The sequence below is a fragment of the Megalops cyprinoides genome, chromosome 1, assembly GCF_013368585.1.
Source record: "Megalops cyprinoides isolate fMegCyp1 chromosome 1, fMegCyp1.pri, whole genome shotgun sequence".
Taxonomy (NCBI): Eukaryota; Metazoa; Chordata; class Actinopteri; order Elopiformes; family Megalopidae; genus Megalops; species Megalops cyprinoides.
Genome location: NC_050583.1, coordinates 47,443,544 through 47,463,683, shown reverse-complemented (window position 1 = coordinate 47,463,683; position 20,140 = coordinate 47,443,544). Strand labels below are relative to the sequence as shown.

The following is a 20,140-nucleotide window of genomic DNA, read 5'->3' as shown; positions in this document are numbered from 1 at the left end:
TTGCACAGTTTGTTAAGTAAGGCACTGCATCCCACTCACCGTTTAAGAGCAAGAATTATAATAAGTGTTATATAAGATTATGGTTACGTATGTCATTAAAGTAGCCATATAACCAACTATGCAATTGGGATGGCAGAGATGAGTATGCCTAAATATGGGCTGGTGGGGCATACCCTCGTTATACACTGTGTTCAAGCAAAACACATACAATGAAAAGTTTTTGATTAAATTCCTTTATTATTGATCACTGTCTGTATATAATCCATATTTTGTCCAAAACCATGTCACAAGAGTAAATGCTTATTTTATTAAAATGTAATTGCATTAGTGGTTTGTAATTACATAAAATGCATGCAGCTTCATTAATGTCACCGATATATCCCTTTCAATGTATGTTTCACTTCTTGTTACTACAGCAGTTCAGTATGTGACAGTCATTACTACAGATACATTCACTGGGCAGATCTGCAGGGCTCCGGGGTCCCTGCCATCAATGTCAACATCAGGACTGAAATATGGGAAGAGTCTCTCAGTAAACGTGTCTTTGAAAGTGTAGATGTGTGACATGTCGCTGGTATCATAGAAGGACACCTTCCCTCTGTCATAGTCCAGCAGCACTCTGATCCTCTGGGGTTTCCTCTTCAGTTTGAGTCGTTTGTTGTCTGAGGTGCAGGCGTAACTGGCATTACACAGAGTCACAACCCAGAATCCTGTGTGAGGGCCGCGTACAATCACTCCATTCCTGACGCCGGACTCTTTCACCACCCCTAAATCCCGCACAGGTTTGTTCCCCACCTCCACCTCCCAGCTGTGTTTTCCTGAGGTAAACCCCTCAGAGCCCAGCACACTCACATAGAGGTAAAACCTCTCTGGGTTGTCTGGAAGCTTTTGTGGAGTATCAGTGAGTTTCACACTGGTCAGATCATCAGACACAGTGAGGTAGGAGTGTGCGGTGTTGGGGTCCAGAGTCACAGGAGCTGAATGGGTCAAAGGGAAACATACTTATGTAGAAAGACACAGAAAGAAGTAAAATGCACTGTGTTCTTGAAATTCATTATTCAAATGTCAATATTTAAATGTTAATTGAAAACCATTTTTCTTAAATAATTATGATTATGGCAGCTCTTTGATCACTGATATCAATAAGTTATAAGGCAAAGGAAGTCAGGTTTGACTGTGTCATACTTGTGCTGATACATACCATTTTGGGTGCCTTTCTTTACACACTGACAAAGAGAGCTTATGTGACACGTTTGGTGGACTTACCTGCTTTTGCAAGATGTGTTAAACCATTTTGAGTATTTTAGAAAATGTTTATGTTTGCCACATCAATGATACTGTTTTATAAATATGTATTCTGAGTCTGTATCTATGAGTCTCAGGAAAAGTGTTTAAACAATTGAAAAAAATTGCAAACACAGCTTGTTTCTATAGTTTTGTTTACGATTTTGAGCTGAGACTGAGGCAGCACAGTTCATAGCAATGCTTGAATGTACCACTGTTAATCTCACAGACGTGTTACCCTGCCTGACAGGTGTAATCAATAAACACATTGTTCTTCACCCATCTCCCCCAGATACTCACTGTACTGCACCATCCCCAGCATCTTCTCCCAGACTCTGAACTTTAGATTGCCCAGGTGTTTGGCCACATCTATCAGCACCCCTGAAAGCAGCTGTGGATCCTGCAGTGTGCACTGGGCTCTGTAATGACAAGCAGGAGTCATTCATGCTGTGAAGTGACTTAAATAGACAAGAAGAAAACAGGCAAGAGTCTGCATACCTTCTCTTGGCATCCATGTACGTCTGAAAAACACAGAATGATAACAGTTTTATAAGATGTATCTTATAACATGTATGTGCTGTAATGTAGCTACTGTACTGTGTCATTACTATTACAGAGGAAAGACTGCTCAAAGGCGGTACAGCAGATCTGTGGTGACGATGAAGCCTGGGAGCTCTGTAGATTATACAGTAGATGTGTAATACTCTGTGTCACAGTGACAAACTGTACATGTCAACATGACTGGAATCACTCAGTGTATAAACACAGAACGCTGCATCTAAATCAAGCTCCTACCTTTAAGAAAGAGATGTCTTCATAGTACATGGCCCTTTCTATGGTTGTGATTTGGTCTGAAAGGGTGGATACATGTCTTGAGATGTTTTCTATCTTCTCCTTCATCATTTGACTCTTCTGCTCCTCTTCCTCCCTCAGTGCAGCTAGTCTGGCCTTCTCTTCATTTCGCAGGAACTGGTGGAGCCTCTCAAACTCTGCCTTTATCTCCCTTTCTGTGTGCTGGGCCTGACGCTGAAATTCAAAACATAATATGAAATAGAAATATGTGGACTCATTCATTAAAATGTTCATAGAAACGAGCGTATTTTGTTCTTTGGAAAAGTGCGAATCAAAAACACGTTGGATTGATTAAACATGCTTATTTCTTTCTGTGGGATTTCTTTAGTCTCAGATTCGAACAGTGAGCTGGTTTACGTTTGTTTCCCTAAAACCGGTGTAAATATGGTTAACTCAGAGTTAAGTGTTTGCCTCTAGTCATAGAATCAAATACTTTTTCAACACATACACTGTCACCGACAGTATAGACGGATTCACAGTTATAAAATTAATTAACTATGAGCCGACTGATTAGTTACCTAATAGGGAAATTTATTTCTTTATTGTTAACTGAATCGCGTGTTTATGCATTTTAACTGTCAAATGTCATTTTATTCACATATAAATTGGAACTTTATTGGAAAGGCAAAAAGAGGGAAAAAAACATGCTGTCTTTCTCAAACGTGTGTAATTGGGTATGTGGCAAGAGGGGTCTGGAGCAATCATAAGAACAAATTAATTAATTCCAAACAATCCCACGCACACAACACACACAGAATTGTATCCACGATTCTGGACAAGTGGTTTTGTGTGTGTGTGTTAACAGATCTACTCACCCTGATGTGTTCTGCAGTTTTCTCACACTCTTGTTTAACTTCAGTGAACTTCTCCAGCTTTTCTTTAATAGGATTCAGTGCAGTCTTAAGTTTTTCCTGCAATTAAATTAAACCTTCAGTACTGAAAGAATGGCAAGGTAATTGAACAGACACTGACTGGTGAATTAGCATAAACCATTGTAACTTATTTAAGAGAACATAAAAATTTGCAGGTAAATAATTTGTTGATTGTCTTCAATTTAATTTGAAAAAGGCTGCAGCAATCATTTGTTGTAAGTGAGAGTGTCTGTTAAAAGAATGTCTGATTCAGTTCTCTCTTTTTCGATGTTCAAACCAGCAGATCAACTCTTAGTAACATCTGTATAAAATATCATTTTAAACCGTTTCATTATTTTGCTGGATTGCAGCTCAAGTTTCAGATTTAACAGAAGAGAATATGAGAGGCATTTAGTAGTACATCATAGAGGTCTTGACTTGGAAGTTGGGAAGATTTTGGGAAGATCTGTTTTTCTGTGGCTCTTTTTGATTTATCTATTTGCATGTTCAGAAAATCTTATCTCACCACTGCATGGTATTTGTTGTGTTCAGTACCTCAGTATTTGTACTTTGGCCACTATATATTACCATAACAAAGAATACATAAAGTGAAGCACCATCACGTCAAAGAAAACGTACTGCTAAATTGATCTGTGTTCACTCACTCAAGCTGTAGTACTCTATCAGCAAAACAGTCTTTATTGTTGCACTGTGGATTTCTGCTCTTCCTCACTGTAGTTCTAGTCTTTGTCCTACATCCCAGAACACAATTATCTATAATAACTCTTTGTCTATGTCCACCTTTACTTATATTAATTTGTATGTTTTGTGAATATCACATAATTTAACACTGATATTAGTAGTGGAGTACCTTCAGGTCCAGTGCAGCCTCTTCCACGGGACAGAGTTTGTGGTTTCTGTGTTTTTTTGAAGTCTGACACACGACACAGACAGCCTCTTGGTCCTCCTCACAGAAGAAGAGAAGCCTCTCTCCATGGAGACTGCAGAGATCTTCATTCTTCTCTGGAGCTTTTTCAATCTTCTGCTTTAAGTAGGTTTCCACAATGTTTTTTAAAGCCAGGTTAGCAGGAGGCTTGTCCATAGAGGACTTCCTCCTGCAGGTGGGACACTCCGGAGAGCTCTTCCCTTCCCAGAACTGCTGCAGACAGACTCTACAGAAGCTGTGGCTGCATTTCAGGACTACAGGGTCCTTGAAGATATCAAAACATATAGGACAGCAGAGGTCATCATCCAGAGACAAAGCTTTAGCTGCCATTTTCCAGAATCAGTCACACCCTGCAAATGGACATGACTGTAAGAACATTAATTTGTATAATAATTTGAATAATTTCTACTTCCACTTTTGACAAGATCCCCATTGTTCCAACAGACCACACCCCTATACCTATAAAACTGTAAACCTGTTGATCAGAGCTTTAGTGGCCATCTTGTGAGCATGTATTAACAAATGGCGGAGAGTGGGAACAGCATGACTTGAAGTGTGTTCACGTAAAGAGATTTCATAATATAAAAGATATAAAAATAACTAAACAGCCTTAGCATCTTGAGATTGAAGGGAGTGGGTTTGGGGGGGGGGGGGGGTGACGTGGGTGGATGAAAATGAGAGAAAGAGGAAGAGAGATAAACAGAAGAGAAGAGACTGATAAAAATGACAGAGAGGGAGAAAGGTAGGAAAGAAAGACAAAAAGAGAGAGAGAGAGGAGAAGTGAGGCACAGAGAGAGTAGAACAAGGGAGAAAGAGAAATTGGAAAAAAAAAGTAACATTTACAGTGACATTTACTGTAACAGACACCGTTCCTTTCTCTGACAGCTACCTTTTCTGGCCAGATCTGCAGAGCTCCAGGGGTAGTGCTATTTAAACAGGGAGAGAAATATGGAAAGAGTCTCTCAGTAAACTTGTCTTTAAATGTGTAGATACAGTATGTGACATGTCACTGGGGTCATAGAAGGACACCTCTCCCCTGTTATAGTCCAGCTGCACTCTGATCCTATTGGGTTTTCTTTTCTGTGTGAAGTGTGTTGGTGGGGATGTGCAGATTTTATACTCTCTCTTGAAAAAATGCTTTTTTTTTTCTTTATTTTCTTTTCCTGAAAGAAAGTAAATACTAGAATACAAATAACATTATAGCAAGCGTAAGGTGTTTTTGATTAAATATAGCTGGAAGCAGGAATTATGAGTCCACACACCATAGTGAAATTGCTGTAATGAAGTCGTGTGACTTATGGGTTCAGTACTGCATTTCAGAAACACAACACATTTATAGAATATAACTAAATGTCATGGCAGTGGCACAAATTATTTACATATTAAAATGATTTTAAAATTGTAGAACGTGATTGGCTGGCGGAAACCATATTTTTTAATGTATGGGACCCAGGTTTTAATAGTGAAAGACCACAGCACTCTTGGCAAATATACATGGTTCAAGTCCAAAAGCCCATTTGCAAAGCACTAATGCCAAATTGTTGGAGCTGGCACAACCGTAGTATTTAGACAGCCCAAAAATTCTGCCTCGGAGGGCAGGACAAAGGATGGGTGGGGCTGAGTTTATTGAGTGATGAAGGCGTGTCTGTGTACTGTGTAACTTTTTTACTTAAAAAGGTGTGTTTGCCTTAGTACTGTGGCACAGTGAGATCAGAGGGAGACAGCAGCATACGGCAGACAGAAAGGAACGCAGCAATGGTTTAATGTCTAGTACAAATTAAAGACATCAAACAATAATTAGACTGAATTATTATTATAACACCTGTGAAATGATGGCAGCCTTGCAGAGAAAACTATTCCATTAACAGGGTGAGTAAAAGTTTATTTTAAATGATGCTCCAATCTCAAAGAAAAAAACTCTAAGCCAATGAATTCCTTTAAACTTAAGGGGTGGTTATTTTGCTTATTGGTTAAAACAAACCAAAACCCACTGTCATATGCAAACCATGCATGCTGTCATGAGACAAATGCACAGAATGTTCTGTCCATCAGAAACATGCTGCATCAAAGCACCATGCTTAAAAAGTATATTGGCCACAAAGTATGCTTTAGAGAAGAGCATATGAAAATTATTTACAATTTGAACATTAATTGTGCCTGTAAAGCATATTAATTATATAAACTAGCTTTTCCTAGTAAAATGAAAATAACAAAAATGACCAGTGCTGTGTGATGCTGCTGTTATCAGGGAATGTGAAGTACTGCCCGTTGCATTGGTATAGCAGCATTAGGTCATGTTACAGACATGTTCATTGGCATGGCCTGCTTGGTATAGACACATTCACTGGGATGACATCAGTGTCACGGATGCTTTAAATGGGCAGATCTGCAGGGCCCCGGGGTTTCTTCCAACAGTGAGTATATAAGGAGAGAAATATGGAAAGAGTCTCTCAGTGAACTTGTCTTTGAATGTGTAGATGTGTGACATGTCACTGGGGTCATAGAAGGACACCTTCCCCCTGTCATAGTCCAGCTGCACTCTGATCCTCTGGGGTTTCCTCTTCAGTGTGAGAGGTTTGACTCCTGCTGCTTTATACACATCACCATTCCTCAGAGCAAGAGCCCAGAAACCTCCCTGTGGGCTGCATGTAATTTCCCCCTTCCTGTTGATGGACTCTTTAGCCACTCCTACATCCCACTGAAGATTGTCCCCTACTGCCACCTCCCAGCTGTGTTTTCCTGAGGTAAACCCCTCAGAGCCCAACACACAACCACAGGGTTTAAACCTCTCTGGGATGTCAGGAACCCGTTGTTTAATTCTGGTGTGTCTCACACTGGTCAGATCATCAGACAGAGAGAGACAGAACTGTGCAGTGTTGGGGTCCAGAGTCACAGGAGCTGAAGGATCAACAAGGAATATGTTTATAATTTAGCAAAAATACTAGATGCAAATTTAGTGCAGATTTAGTTCAATGGGAAAAACTGAAACTCAAAACGAAGGATTTAGAAATAAGTAATGTGAGGAGCATATATGTGTGCATATACTACATATATATACTGTAGTATATACACATATATATAATATAGTATATAGTATATATATATGTATTGTGTATAGTGTATAGTGTATATATAAAATAACGTATCTGAAAATAAAATTAATTGAAACCAAAGAGTATATGTTTATATGTTGTGTTGAGTTTACATTTGGGGTTTGTTTGTGTGCTGATATTAAACAGAGCAGCACAGTATAGTCCATAGGATCCTGCTGAACTTGTAGGGAACTGAGACAGGGAAACTCTGTAGTCTTTTGACTTCACACGACTGAAGTGTAGCATCACTGACTGTGACGGAGTGCCGTAACCACGGTTGAGTATGTGCTCTGACTGCCATACCAACGAGCCTGGCTCTTTGGCGTCGCGGTCAAAGTTGCATGTTTGGTACCCTGTAGACGCGGGTTCGAGGCCAGGTGGGGTGACTGCTCTCGCCCTTCACTACAAATGGTGTCGCAAGTGGGATGGCTGGCTGCGGCGCCATCGGAGGCATGCCTGGTGTATGAGCCATATGAGGGACCCCCAGGCTAGGTTGACCCTGGTGTGAAGGACCCCAGAGATGGGTGAAGCACAGTGTGAGAGACTCCAGAGATGGGTGAAGCACTGGTGAGTGGGGCACCCTGGGATGGAAGAAGTATGGCAAGAGAATGCGTGAGGGATGCCATGGTGCGTGAAGTGCATGGGTGCACTTCCCGAAGGGGAGGGCAGTGTGACAGAGTGCCGTCACTATGGTTGAGTATGTGCTCTGACTTCCCTACCAATGAGCCAGGCTCTTTGGTGTTGCAGTCAAAGTCGCATGTTTGGTACCCCGTAGACCCGGGTTCGAGTCTGGGTGGGGTGACTGCTCTTGCCCTTCGCTACACTGACATTTATTTGATATAAAAAATATTGTTTTTCACCCAGATACTCACTGTACTGCACCATCCCCAGCATCTTCTCCCAGACTCTGAACCTCAGATTGCCCAGGTGTTTGGCCACATCTATCAGCGCCCCTGAAAGCAGCTGTGGATCCTGCAGTGTGCACTGGGCTCTGTAATGACAAGCAGGAGTCATTCATGCTGTGGGGTTTAGAGTGATTTCAACAGACGAGAGGAAGACGGGTGAGCATCTGCATACCTTCTCTTGGTATCCTTGTAGGTCTGGAAAAAAAAAAACATTCTAATAAGATATATGCATGTGAATGAAGAGAGTGAGGACTTACTATAAGAGAGTTGTAATGAGATATTGGATGAAAAATAAGAGCCGCACTAACGAGAGTGAAGCATCTTCAACACAAAGGATTAATGCAGGGGCTGTAGAGTAGGTACTGTTTTGTGTCATTAGTATTATAGAGCAGTGTTTCTCAATCCTACTCCTGGAGCTCCCCTGTCCTGCATATCTTCTATCTATCTTTGCTCCAAACACACCTGATTGAAATGATTAACATGCTCTTGATTAAATCAGGTGTGCTCAGTTAATCAAAAGTGCCACTGATGAGTTCTGCAGTGTTTGTTAAATCAAATTCTGCGTGAGTTGATTTGACAATACTCGATGCATTAATGAGACAACATGCTGACTTTATGACCTTTAATGACATCAAGCTTGATTGCCAGTTTAATCCATAGCCACCTAGCCATAAACCTCCCTACCTGAGAGCGCTGTAAATTATGAAGTAAATGTGTGATACGTCATGCCACAGTGACACACTACGGATGACTGGAATCAGTCAGTGTGTAAACCCAGAGCACTGCAACAAAATCATACACCTACCTTTAAGAAAAAGACATCTTCAGTGTCCATGCTGCTCTCTATAGCTGTGATTTTGTCTGAAAGTGTGGAGATGTGTCTTGTGATGCTATCTATCTTCTCCTTCATCATCTGACTCTTCTGCTCCTCTTCCTCCTTCAGTGCAACTAGTCTGGCCTCCTCTTCATCTCTCAGGAACTGATGGAGCTTCTCAAACTCTGCCTTTATTTGCCTCTCTGTGTTCTGGGCCTGACTCTGCAGTTCAAAAATGTAATTTATTTAAAAAAAGGAATTCCCTATATATATATTTATATCACATATAAATAAAATCTCTGTGTTGCGGAGGTAAACTTTGTTCCCAATTGCTGTACTCACCCTGATGTGTTCAGCTGTTTTCTCACACTCTTGTTTAACTTCAGTGAATCTCTCCAGCTTTTCTTTAATAGGATTCAGTGCAGTCTTGAGTTCTTCCTGGAATGAAATGGACTTGTTTACAGTCTGTCATAAGAATACACTGGTTTCTGGGTCTGGGTTGTTTCACAGAGAAAGTATTGTTATTACACAGGGCTAGCAGCAGAGGCATGCAAAGATGTGCTTTTCCCACCCAATATTTCATGGTACCATCCCAATCAAAAAAGAACAAGACATACAGGACGATTGTCCCCCCTACTATTTTAATTGAATCACTGGTGCATACCTCAGAGACACATCTTCATTGCACATCCCTAATAGTGCTTACAAAAATGCAAATGTACAATGTGATATTTTAAGATAAAAGAGATTTTCCATTCATTTTAATTTTATGTTACTGAATAGTTCACCAGCTCATAGCAAGTCAACTGTACCTTACAGTTCAGGATTAAGGGATAGTAATATGGATTAATTTTTAAATATTAGCAAATATCTGAACTTCCTTTAGAGTATGTGGGCCATTACAAAGAAGAGTCACTTGACGTTAAAATAAAGTGACAATAACCCTACAAATACTGATGGTAAATAAATGCTACGAGACGCAACATAACAATGATACTTTTATACATATATTAAATACAGGTTGATGACAGTCATATGTGTTGTATGATTTAACAATGATAGGTATAGCAGATTACCTTCAGATCTTTTGTAGCCTTTTCTAATGGAGAAAGCTGGTGGTTGCAGTGAATTTTTGTAGTCAGACACACCACACAGACAGCCTCCTGGTCCTCCTCACAGAAGAGCTGAAGAATCTCTCCGTGGAGACTGCAGTGAGCTTCACTCTTCTCTGCAGCTTCACTCTCAGCCGTCTCCTGTACGTAGGCTTCCACAATGTTTTTCAGGACCAGGTTAACAGGGAGAATTTCCTTAGAGGACTTCCTCCTGCAGATAGGACACTCCCGAGAGCTCTTCTCTTTCCAGCAGCGCTGCAGACAGACTCTACAGAAGCTGTGGCTGCACCCCAGGACTACAGGGTCCTTGAAGATGTCACAGCACACGGAACAACAGAGCTCCTCACCCAGAGATGAAGTTCTAACTGCCATTTTACTGACTCGGTCACACTGTCTCTCTCACACATCGTCCATGTTCAGATTCTTCACCCCCTGTGCTCATAAAACTTAACAAACCTGTTGAGCATGTTCTGTTAGTCCTTTAGAGGGCATGAGATGTCATCAGAAGTAATCATGCAGTGTCTTCATTACTATTTTTTCCTGAAACTTCCTTAAGCGCATATTCAAAACATTAATCTGCATAATCTGGCTGCTCAGGTCCTCACCCCCAATTTCCTCTAAACTCCCTCTCAACAGATCTGTCTGGGTTGTCAGGAAGCTGCTAAGTTGCTGTTTGGTTGACTATTAGTATTTGTAGGGTTATTGTCACTTTATTTTAATGTAATGGTAACTCTTTCTTTGTGACTCCAGTGTTTTTCACGCTGGTCAGATCATCAGACAGAGAGAGCCAGGGGGCTGCAGTGTTGGGGTCCAGAAGCTCAGGAACTGGAGGATCAACAAGGGAAAACATTTAAAATGCTGAATAAAACACTAAACTGTAAATATACAGGCATAAATAAGTGTGGAAGTTAACACAAAGAAATCAAAGCTATGCAGACATGAGTATGATTTTTGCAGTATAAAACACCATTTGGCAAAATTAGAAAAAAAGTTAAATCAGGAATATGATCTAAATGATTGAGACTGTATTGAGGAGACATCCATTTGACTTCTTTTTGGAGAAGAATTCTCCCAAAACCTTTGCTCCTTGAGGAACAGTTAACTTTTTCAACAGCCCAGAATCACAACTGATTATTACTGTATGAAAAGATCCAGTTGGTCAAAATAAATTGTTGAGTACCACTGAAGGCAAGTAGCTTTTTTCTTCTGTCTCAAAATTATTTCCACATTAATCCTTCTACCTGACACCTTGTAATGACAAACACAAATTCCTGATCATTTGTCAAGGTAGCTTATCTCTCCTCTGTATGGCTTCTACCTATTTACCACATGTAAAAAAGCATACACCTCCCTACTCTTTTGATTGTACCTAAAGACTGGACTGGTAACGAGAGTTGCAGATTTAAATCCATGATCCATGTGATTGACCTCCAGAAAGATGGGTTTGCATTATGCTGTATTGTCTTAATATGCAAAGATTCATAATTTATCAAATATAATACAGAACATTGGAACAGTTTTAAAATCAATATCCCAGTACTCGCTGTACTGCACCATCCCCAGCATCTTCTCCCAAACTCTGAAGTTCAGATTTTCCAGGTGTTTGTACACATCTATCTGACCCCATATGTTCATTTGTATTCATAAGATTCAAGATAATAGGTAGTGAATACCTTCCCCCTCAGTTCCTTTGATAGTTATAATAATTCATATTCAGAATACTGGAATTCTGAAGCTAAAATTCTAAGACAGCATCCATCAGTGAAATCAATTACCTGTAGTTGTTTTCAAAAATTTTTAGTAATCTGTCTGCATTTAACAATGATCTATATGTCTTTTAAAGAAAGAATACAGTCCCTGCCTTCTCTGAAAATCAAAGTGTTAGAATGTACTCAGTGGCAGTGACAACAACAACAATGATGATTATGATGTTTGGAGATTGGCCAGGATGTTGGGGAATCCCTACTTTTGCAAAAATTGTGAGATCTTTTACAATACTGTGAGTCTGGGCCTCAGTTTAACATCTCACTTGAAAAATGGCATCTCCTACTGAACAGCGTGCCCATCACTTGCACTCAAGCACTGGTTTTCTACTTGGTCCAGATGGAAGACTGCCCCCTAATGGCTCACTGCATTTCAAACACTGCACAGTCACGGTGCTCCCTCCGTGTGTTGAAGCCTTTACAGTCTGACTGAAATACAGCCTCCTTCTGCATTCTTTACACAACCACACTTATTTTATGTTTACATCCCACTTTGTACGAAAAATAATGTCAGCCATATGTTGGAGACAATGCAGAAATTTGCTGTGATTTCAAAACCGGATTACTCGACAAGGCTTCGTCACGCAAGGAAATATAGTATCATCAGAAACGGTAAGTTCTGCTGTTCATTTTGATATGCAGTAGGCCTACGTTGTGAAGCGATAGGGACTTTGTGACTTATTCAACCGAGAAGCAGGAGTGTGAAAATGGGTGAAGAAATTAGTAAAGATATTACTTCGCACAAGTTTTATCTGTCTTCATAACGTGATTACTTAGGTATGAACAAATATGTGACTAGCATCACTACAAAGCTCTGGTTCCACCCTTCCCTGTGATACTGTGTATTGGATCAACATTACAGGGTTTTGGTGAAGCCATGGACTCTAAATCTAAAGGATGCGTGTTTGTGTGTAACATAGTACAACCCAGCCTCCATGAAATATAATCTTTGTGACGTCACCTTCGGCGTGTGTGTGAAAATATTGTGATCATATATGATCCAGAATCAGCATAAGAACCAGAATCAGACTTTATTGGCCAAGTCTACTTTTCCACATAAGGGATTTGACTCCGGTTCCAATGTCTCTCTTATGTATTCACACAATGATTTACAAGATGACAACAACAAATACAATCCAACAGTAGTGGAACCACATGTCTCTCACTATATCGCATATACACATATACAGATGTAACCACAAGAAAATACTGGAATATTCAATGCAACTGAACAGGCTGGAATCTCAGTTACCATAAAACACAGACAGAGACCAGAGGAGTTTAATATAACAGCTTTTATTTTGTTATTCAATAATTAACATCTAATTACATTTGGGGGAGGGGTTACAGGCTGGAGGGGCTTCCCCTTAAATGATATGATTAAAAGAATTTTCAAAGTATTCAGCAACAAGTAGGATCAAACTTATAATATGCTTATCCATAGCTGGTCACAAGAATGCCTCCAGAGCAGAGAGGCCATCGGCTGCCTCCTGCAAGCTTGTTTTGAAATCTGATACTCCACAAAGGAGTCAACCTGCCCAAAATATGGAAATGAGTCAAATTCTCCACAGACACATGAGTGACACTGAGTCTGACAAGTGTATGCTTCAGACACACGATATGATTGATTCTTTAACTGTTTAGATCAACACTGATGTGACACTTTACCAGAAAGTAGGTGTGGCACATCTATAGAGAGGTACAGTGAGGGGTGTGGCACAGAGAGAATGATGCAGACTAAAACTGTTTTAATGAAGAATGAATTTTTAATGTTTTAATGAATGAGAATGAAGCAGGAGGTTCTATCAGCATGGAAGGATTAATGTAGGTACTATACTGTGTCATTACTTTTACAGAGGAAAGACTGCTGCCTTTGAGCAGTTTGTATCTGTGGATTTCCCTTTGGCCTGCTGATTTGGATTATTCTCTGCCTGATTGTTGCTGACCATTCTGCCTGTTTTTTGACTTTGATTCCTGCTTGTGCCCATTGTTCCTGTCTTCCTATCTGATCCCCTGTTGGCAAAGTCTGCCTGTACTAGGATTCTGATTTTGCTTAGTGTTTTTTGGATTGGTCGTGTGTTTTCCGACCCTTTTGGCTTTTTGACCTTAGACTGTTTTGCAACCCCGATTCTGGCTCTGAACTGTCAAACACAGAATTTTCATTAGTCTGATCTGAGTTTGGATCCTTCTCTCATATTCCTGACAAATATCCTCTGTGAAATGCTACTTTAAATTCCTTTGTTCATTTATTCAACTCAGAAACATAGTATTTTTTTAGTATCCTGAATGTAATTGGCATACATTGCCTTGTGACCTAGGATGCATTTACTGTATGTTCCACTGGGATTCACAACAACAGTATAATATCCTGCCATGTGCAGCCTCACATGGTCTATTTCAGTAAAGAAAGGATGCTCTTTCTGCAACCCGATGGCTTCCTGGAATCACAGAATGTGTTCCTTAATATATACGTGTTTTTTTTTTTTTTCATTTGCCACCTGTAAAATTTTCATTTTGCCACATAAAAGAAATTGTTCGAAAAAGTTAATCAGAGTCATTGCAACTTTCCCTTTTGCAAAAATAGGGAATCATTCCTGCAAGCAGATCTGAAAAAAAAAATGAATTGAAGAACTTCCCAAAGAAACATTTCCTTGAAATCACAGGAGTCGCTGTCGGCTCAGAATCAAGTTAAATTTTGGATAAACACATGAGCCTTGAGAAATGCTTAGAACAGACAATGATTTATGCAAACTGCAGAGAGAAAGTAACTCACCTTCAGCCGCTCAGTGGCTGCTGTGGAATTGGTGATGGCGGGGTTCATACACCACATTACATTTTGAAATCAGGAAGTTGTGGCTTGACACAGCTTGTGTCAAGTTGTGTAGCTTGTGTCACCATCTCTAGATTTAATTATTATTTCAAAAGGAATTGTCCAGCTTGCTGTTCTTGCTAATCAGCTCAAAGGTTGTGAAGTCCACAACAAAACTCTGGGGCCAAAAAAATCACCTGTTTCTACCAAACCACCTGGTTATTACACAACTTGTGGTTTGTTATTGGTTGTAGCTGCTGTAGGTCCTTGAGGATGGATCAGATAAACACTGCTGTTCCCTTCAGCTTCTGTTCAGTGTGTCCCAATGTGACATGTCCCTGCCATTGTGTGTTTCTTCTTCCCTCTCTCACTGTTTTTCTGTGAGAAACAGCTGATGAAATGTCACCGCTGAATGGTCACTTTTCACTGGTTGCTTGCAGTTGTCATAAAGTGAGCTCATGAAACATGACGCAACAGGATTGTGAAGAAAATGTCTGACATTCTTGAAACTGAAAGAGTTTGTAGGTGCTCTCAATGTGACTCACTGTGGCTTGTAGGCACCTGACACAAAACAATCAGCTGATGTATGATGTTAGCAACATGCTAAATTTCAGAAAGAATGAAACTCACAAATTCACAATGGGTATCATCAGGGCTATAAGCATACAGTGTGTTCCAGCCCTGGAGAGACAATGCAGTGAAGGATTTTCTCAGGTGCTTTTATTGTTGATTATTTCTGGATATTTAAGGCAAGGCCTCACTGTTCACAAGAATAAATCTGCTTGCTTGTCAGGGCTCCGCCCCCTTAGTCGCGGTGTTTTCGTTTTTTTTTTTTCCCCCTTACCTACTGTATGTTTCCCCTGTGTTTCAGCCCCGCCCCGCTGCCTGTCTGCTCACCTGCATCCCATCGCCTCGTTACCTCTGCCCTATATCTCCCCTGCGTGTCCCTGTCTGATTGCTAGTTCGTTTCAGTGAGTTTCTTCCTGTCTCGTCCCCGCTTTAGTTTCCCTGAGTTCTGATTGCTGTTTGCCGAATCCTGCCTGTCTCCCGACTTCGTCCTTCGCCTGCCGACTTGAACCCGTCCGACACTTTTCGCCCGCCTGGTTACCGACTCTGCCCGCCCCGACTTCCGATCCTGGATCTGCCCCCGGACTGCTTCCCCGTGTTTTTGAACGCTGCCTGTCCCTGTACGACGAACTGCCCGCTGATTATTATTAAACGCTTGGTTCCGTTTACCCGGTGGTCCGCGTTTGTGTCCCGATCCCCGTTCCTGACATTGCTTTAATAAAACATAATTACAGTAATGGTCTGTAACTACATACAATGTGTGCAACTTTAATGACAACTTTAATGTTAATGAATCCATTGTCTATGCTTCATTGAGATGGCAACATCACTGTTACAGACACCTTCACTGGGCAGATCTTCAGGGCTCCAGGGTTACTGCCATCTTTATTTACACAGGGAGAGAAATATGGGAAGAGTCTCTCGGTAAACTTGTCTTTAAAGGTGTAGATGTGTGACATGTCACTGGGGTTGTAGAAGGACACCTCCCCCCTGTCATAGTCCAGCTGCACTCTGATCCTCTGGGGTTTCCTCTTCAGTTTGAGTCGTTCTGATGTTGATAAGGAGGTGCAGGCTTCATACTCATCACTATTTCTCAGCACTACAACCCAGAATCCTTTCGCTGGGCTATATGTATTTAGTGTTTTCTTGTTGATGGACCCTTTAGCCACTCCTATATCCCACTCACGTTTGTTCCCAACCTCCACCTCCCAGCTGTGTTTTCCTGAGTTGAACCCCTCAGAGCCAAACACACACACACAGGTATCAAACCTCTCTGGGTTGTCAGGAAGCTGCTGTTTAACTCCAGTGTTTCTCACTCTGGTCAGATCATCAGACAGACAGAGCCAGGGGGCTGCTGTGTTGGGGTCCAGAGTCACAGGAGCTTCAGGATTAAAAGGGAATATATTTATAATTCAGAGACAAATAGTAAAAAAGCACAATCTTGAGTATTTTGTTATTTTCAATATAAAATAATCCCCAACATATTGATCTATTAATATATAACACATTAAACTTAAGAGTATAACAAAAAAATTATAGGACAATCACAATGAACATTTATAATCCTAAAAACATGTTAATATTAGTAATACCAAGTGCTGTTATCTAAAAATCAGTATCAACATTCTGAACTATATCCTTCCATTTTGAACTATATCCTTCCCCCTGGAACAGGGTGTTTTGGAGGGGATGCAGAGCTTGCTTACTGGAACCATGAACTGAATCCTGGTCTCCCATGCAACACTGCAGTGACATTTAATGATTGAGCTGTTGAGCTTTCTTGTTGGAACCAGGTATGATGAGTAGACATATTGTTTTTAACCCAACTTCCCCAGATACTCACTGTACTGTACCATCCCCAGCATCTTCTCCCAGACTCTGAACTTCAGATTTCCCAGGTGTTTGGCCACATCTATCAGCGTCCCTGAAAGCAGCTCTGGATCCTGCAGTGTGCACTGGGCTCTGTAATGACAAGCAGGAGTCACTCATGCTGTGGGGGAGGAGTCAGTGCTGTGGGGTTTAGAGTGATTAATTCAGACAAGAGGTAGAAAGATGAGTCTCTACATACCTTTCTTTATTATTCGTGTAGGTCTGAAAAACAGAATAAAAACAGAACTGTGAAAATCTGTTTTTTTTTCATAACAGTTTCTTTGTTGTCAGTTATATAACCATGCTGGTACAGTGCTTATTTCATTAATTTAGCAATGCCCTCTTTCACTGTTTTTCTGTGAGAAACAGCTGATGAAATGTCACCGCTGAATGGTCACTTTTCACTGGTTGCTTGCAGTTGTCATAAAGTGAGCTCATGAAACATGACGCAACAGGATTGTGAAGAAAATGTCTGACATTCTTGAAACTGAAAGAGTTTGTAGGTGCTCTCAATGTGACTCACTGTGGCTTGTAGGCACCTGACACAAAACAATCAGCTGATGTATGATGTTAGCAACATGCTAAATTTCAGAAAGAATGAAACTCACAAATTCACAATGGGTATCATCAGGGCTATAAGCATACAGTGTGTTCCAGCCCTGGAGAGACAATGCAGTGAAGGATTTTCTCAGGTGCTTTTATTGTTGATTATTTCTGGATATTTAAGGCAAGGCCTCACTGTTCACAAGAATAAATCTGCTTGCTTTAATAAAACATAATTACAGTAATGGTCTGTAACTAATTATACAGTAGATGTGTAATACTCTGAGTCACAGTGACAAACTGTACATGTCAACATGACTGGAAACAGTCAGTGTATAAACACAGAACGCTGCAGATAAATCAAGCTCCTACCTTCAAGAAGGAGATGTCATCAGAGTCCATGGTCTTCTCTATAGCTTTAATTTTCTCTGAAAGGGTGGAGACATGTTTTGTGATGTTCTCTATCTTCTCCTTCATCATCTGACTCTTCTGCTCCTCTTCCTCCCTCAGTGCCACTAGTCTGGCCTCCTCTTCATCTCGCAGGAACTGGTGGAGCTTCTCAAACTCTGCCTTTATCTGCCTCTCTGTGTGCTGGGCCTGACTCTGCAATTCAAAAGCACAGATAGAAATAAACATAAATAAACAAACAATGTCTCTGTGTTTGTATTGTGATACGAAAATTTGTTACTTTTTTGATCTACTCACCCTGATGTGTTCTCCTGTTCTCTCACACTCTTGGTTAACTTTACTGAATCTCTCCAGTTTTTCTTTAATAGGCTTGAGTGCAGTCTTGAGATTTTCCTGGAATTAGATGAAATGGTTCACACAAAAGATTGATAATACAGTCCATTAGTAGTCTGCATCACAGAGAAAATAATGTTATGACGTGAAATTCTAAAGAAGCAAGTCCATTTTGAAAATTCTTGATCCCAACAGTATTTACTTAACATACTGTATGTATGAACTGGAGTTTGCAGGATCAATCAAATGTCCTTAACCAGAATGAATTACATATCATCCATTTGTACAGATGGACATTTACTGAAGCAATTCAGCTTAATCACCTCACTCAATGTTATATTTACACAGCCCCACCCAGGGACTGAACTGGCAACCTTTAACTTAGACGCTCAAAGCACAGTATCAGGTATGAGCTTTGATCTCTGTTGATGTCCTATAATTACTTTGTTCATGGTATCAGTTAGAACTCACATCGTATAATGCAATTCATCACATGCTCAATTATTATTCCTTGGTTAGGGGTGTGATATTATATATATATGCACTTTTGTACGTTTTGGATAAAAGCGTCTGCTAAATGAATAAATGTAAATGTAATGAAAATGCAATATTGATACAATTTTATTTAGCAAATGTGATTAATTACTATCTAACGCTAATGTTCAATGTTCAAAAACAATGTTCAATGTACTGTCGCTATACTTACTGTATGCACTTTTGTACGTCGCTTTGGATAAAAGCATCTGCTAAATAAATAAATGTAAAATGTAAATGTAAATAAATCTTTACAATTTAAAGGTATTCATTGAACCTTTAGCTTCAACTTGAGGTTTTAGGCACTCAAAATAAATGTAAATGAAGTAATCTTAACAAAGGGTAAAATTACTTCCAATCTTTATATTTCTACAGGACTGATTTATGACATCTTTATGATTTATAGTCTATACCAGCACTAACTCAACTGTGATACTCTGAGAGAGAATGAGTAAAAGGTTACCTGTGCAGTAGTTAATATTTAATTTCTGTGCTTCCTGGTTGAGACAGAACTGTACACACAAGACCCAAATGCAGAGAGTTCACTGCTACTTTACTTTAATGCTCTGGATTAAGGGGTGGTTATAAAGAAAACTGTGGTAACATTGCAATATTAATTTGCAAACATCTGAAATTCCTCCAAAGTGTCTGGAGCATTACGTAGAAGGAGAGGGGAAAGAAAGAATTCCACTGAAATTAAGTGTTATAAGAGCTGTGACACTAAGACTATTATACTAAGGACTAAGTAATTCTATTTTTTCTATTTCTTTCTATTTTACTTTTATATGTACTACATGTAAAGTTTGAAACTGGAGGCAGAATACCTTCAGATCCAGTGCAGCCTCTTCCACTGGATGGAGCTGATGGTTTCTGTGTTTCTTTGAAGTCTGACAAACGAGGCAGACAGCCTCCTGGTCCTCCACACAGAAGAGCAGAAGCTTCTCTTCATGGAGACTGCAGCGAGCTTCACTCTTCTCTGCAGCTTCACTCCCTGTCTTCTGCTGCAAGTAGAACTCAACAATGTTTTTCAGAGCCAGGTTAACAGGGGGTTCCTCCATAGAGGACTTCCTCCTGCAGATGGGACACTCCCGAGATCTCTTCTCTTCCCAGCACTGCTGCAGACAGACTCTACAGAAGCTGTGGCTGCATTTCAGGAGGACAGGGTCCTTGAAAATTTCGAAACATACAGAACAGCAGAGCTCCTCTTTGGGAAATAAAGCTTTAGCCGCCATTTTACAGACTCTCTCACACCTTGTTTCAGCCACAATCTTGGAATCTCACTCTACAACTTTTTACTTTCATTTTTACCAGAGGAAGTGTGTTTAGTGACTGACAGACAGAGGAGGCATGTTCTGTGCTTAACACAGAGAGGAGAGAGGGTTCCTTCAAAGGTCTATCTTGAAATTCAGTGGGCAGTAAAACAAATGTAACTCCAAACATTAAACAAATTGGAATCAT

The 20,140-nt window shown here is 40.3% G+C and overlaps 3 protein-coding genes across 4 annotated transcripts; all 3 read right to left on the bottom strand.

Annotated features, from left to right (window-relative positions):
• Nucleotides 1-360: 360 nt before the first annotated feature.
• On the bottom strand, nucleotides 361-4,263 carry LOC118774832 (zinc-binding protein A33-like). Of its 2 annotated transcripts, XM_036524373.1 has the most exons (6): nucleotides 3,859-4,263; nucleotides 2,952-3,047; nucleotides 2,080-2,310; nucleotides 1,783-1,805; nucleotides 1,585-1,703; nucleotides 361-977 (listed from the first exon to the last, which is right to left on the bottom strand). In XM_036524373.1, exons 1-6 carry the CDS (start codon nucleotides 4,261-4,263, stop codon nucleotides 421-423), a joined length of 1,431 nt encoding a protein of 476 aa, XP_036380266.1. In that variant the 3' UTR covers nucleotides 361-420. The 2 variants fall into 2 exon arrangements, with proteins under 2 accessions (XP_036380266.1, XP_036380275.1); XM_036524382.1 differs by lacking the exon at nucleotides 1,783-1,805 and having other exon boundaries at nucleotides 1,585-1,696.
• A 1,967-nt stretch (nucleotides 4,264-6,230) lies between these two features.
• Nucleotides 6,231-10,269, bottom strand: LOC118774822 (zinc-binding protein A33-like). The gene is made up of 6 exons (XM_036524361.1): nucleotides 9,821-10,269; nucleotides 9,087-9,182; nucleotides 8,736-8,966; nucleotides 8,103-8,125; nucleotides 7,898-8,016; nucleotides 6,231-6,831 (listed from the first exon to the last, which is right to left on the bottom strand). Exons 1-6 carry the CDS (start codon nucleotides 10,226-10,228, stop codon nucleotides 6,275-6,277), a joined length of 1,434 nt encoding a protein of 477 aa, XP_036380254.1. The 5' UTR covers nucleotides 10,229-10,269; the 3' UTR covers nucleotides 6,231-6,274.
• A 5,535-nt stretch (nucleotides 10,270-15,804) lies between these two features.
• Nucleotides 15,805-19,914, bottom strand: LOC118788854 (tripartite motif-containing protein 35-like). The gene is made up of 6 exons (XM_036545051.1): nucleotides 19,507-19,914; nucleotides 18,113-18,208; nucleotides 17,780-18,010; nucleotides 17,064-17,086; nucleotides 16,839-16,957; nucleotides 15,805-16,376 (listed from the first exon to the last, which is right to left on the bottom strand). Exons 1-6 carry the CDS (start codon nucleotides 19,912-19,914, stop codon nucleotides 15,805-15,807), a joined length of 1,449 nt encoding a protein of 482 aa, XP_036400944.1.
• Between the last annotated feature and the right edge of the window lie 226 nt (nucleotides 19,915-20,140).

Bases quoted from the DNA above. Each gene is read 5' to 3' on its own strand.
- LOC118774832 (XM_036524373.1), bottom strand. From the start codon at position 4,263: ATGGCAGCTAAAGCTTTGTCTCTGGATGATGACCTCTGCTGTCCTATA. The intron at 3,048-3,858 runs GTACTCCACTAC...ATTTAATTGCAG, and splicing joins AGGCTGCACTGGACCTGAAG to GAAAAACTTAAGACTGCACT. The intron at 1,704-1,782 runs GTATGCAGACTC...TTGTCATTACAG, and splicing joins TACATGGATGCCAAGAGAAG to AGCCCAGTGCACACTGCAGG.
- LOC118774822 (XM_036524361.1), bottom strand. From the start codon at position 10,228: ATGGCAGTTAGAACTTCATCTCTGGGTGAGGAGCTCTGTTGTTCCGTG. The intron at 8,967-9,086 runs GTGAGTACAGCA...TTTGAACTGCAG, and splicing joins AAACAGCTGAACACATCAGG to AGTCAGGCCCAGAACACAGA. The intron at 6,832-7,897 runs GTGAGTATCTGG...TTGATCCTTCAG, and splicing joins GCTGGGGATGGTGCAGTACA to CTCCTGTGACTCTGGACCCC.
- LOC118788854 (XM_036545051.1), bottom strand. From the start codon at position 19,914: ATGGCGGCTAAAGCTTTATTTCCCAAAGAGGAGCTCTGCTGTTCTGTA. The intron at 17,087-17,779 runs GTAGGAGCTTGA...TCTGTTTTTCAG, and splicing joins ATGACATCTCCTTCTTGAAG to ACCTACACGAATAATAAAGA. The intron at 16,958-17,063 runs GTATGTAGAGAC...TTGTCATTACAG, and splicing joins TACACGAATAATAAAGAAAG to AGCCCAGTGCACACTGCAGG.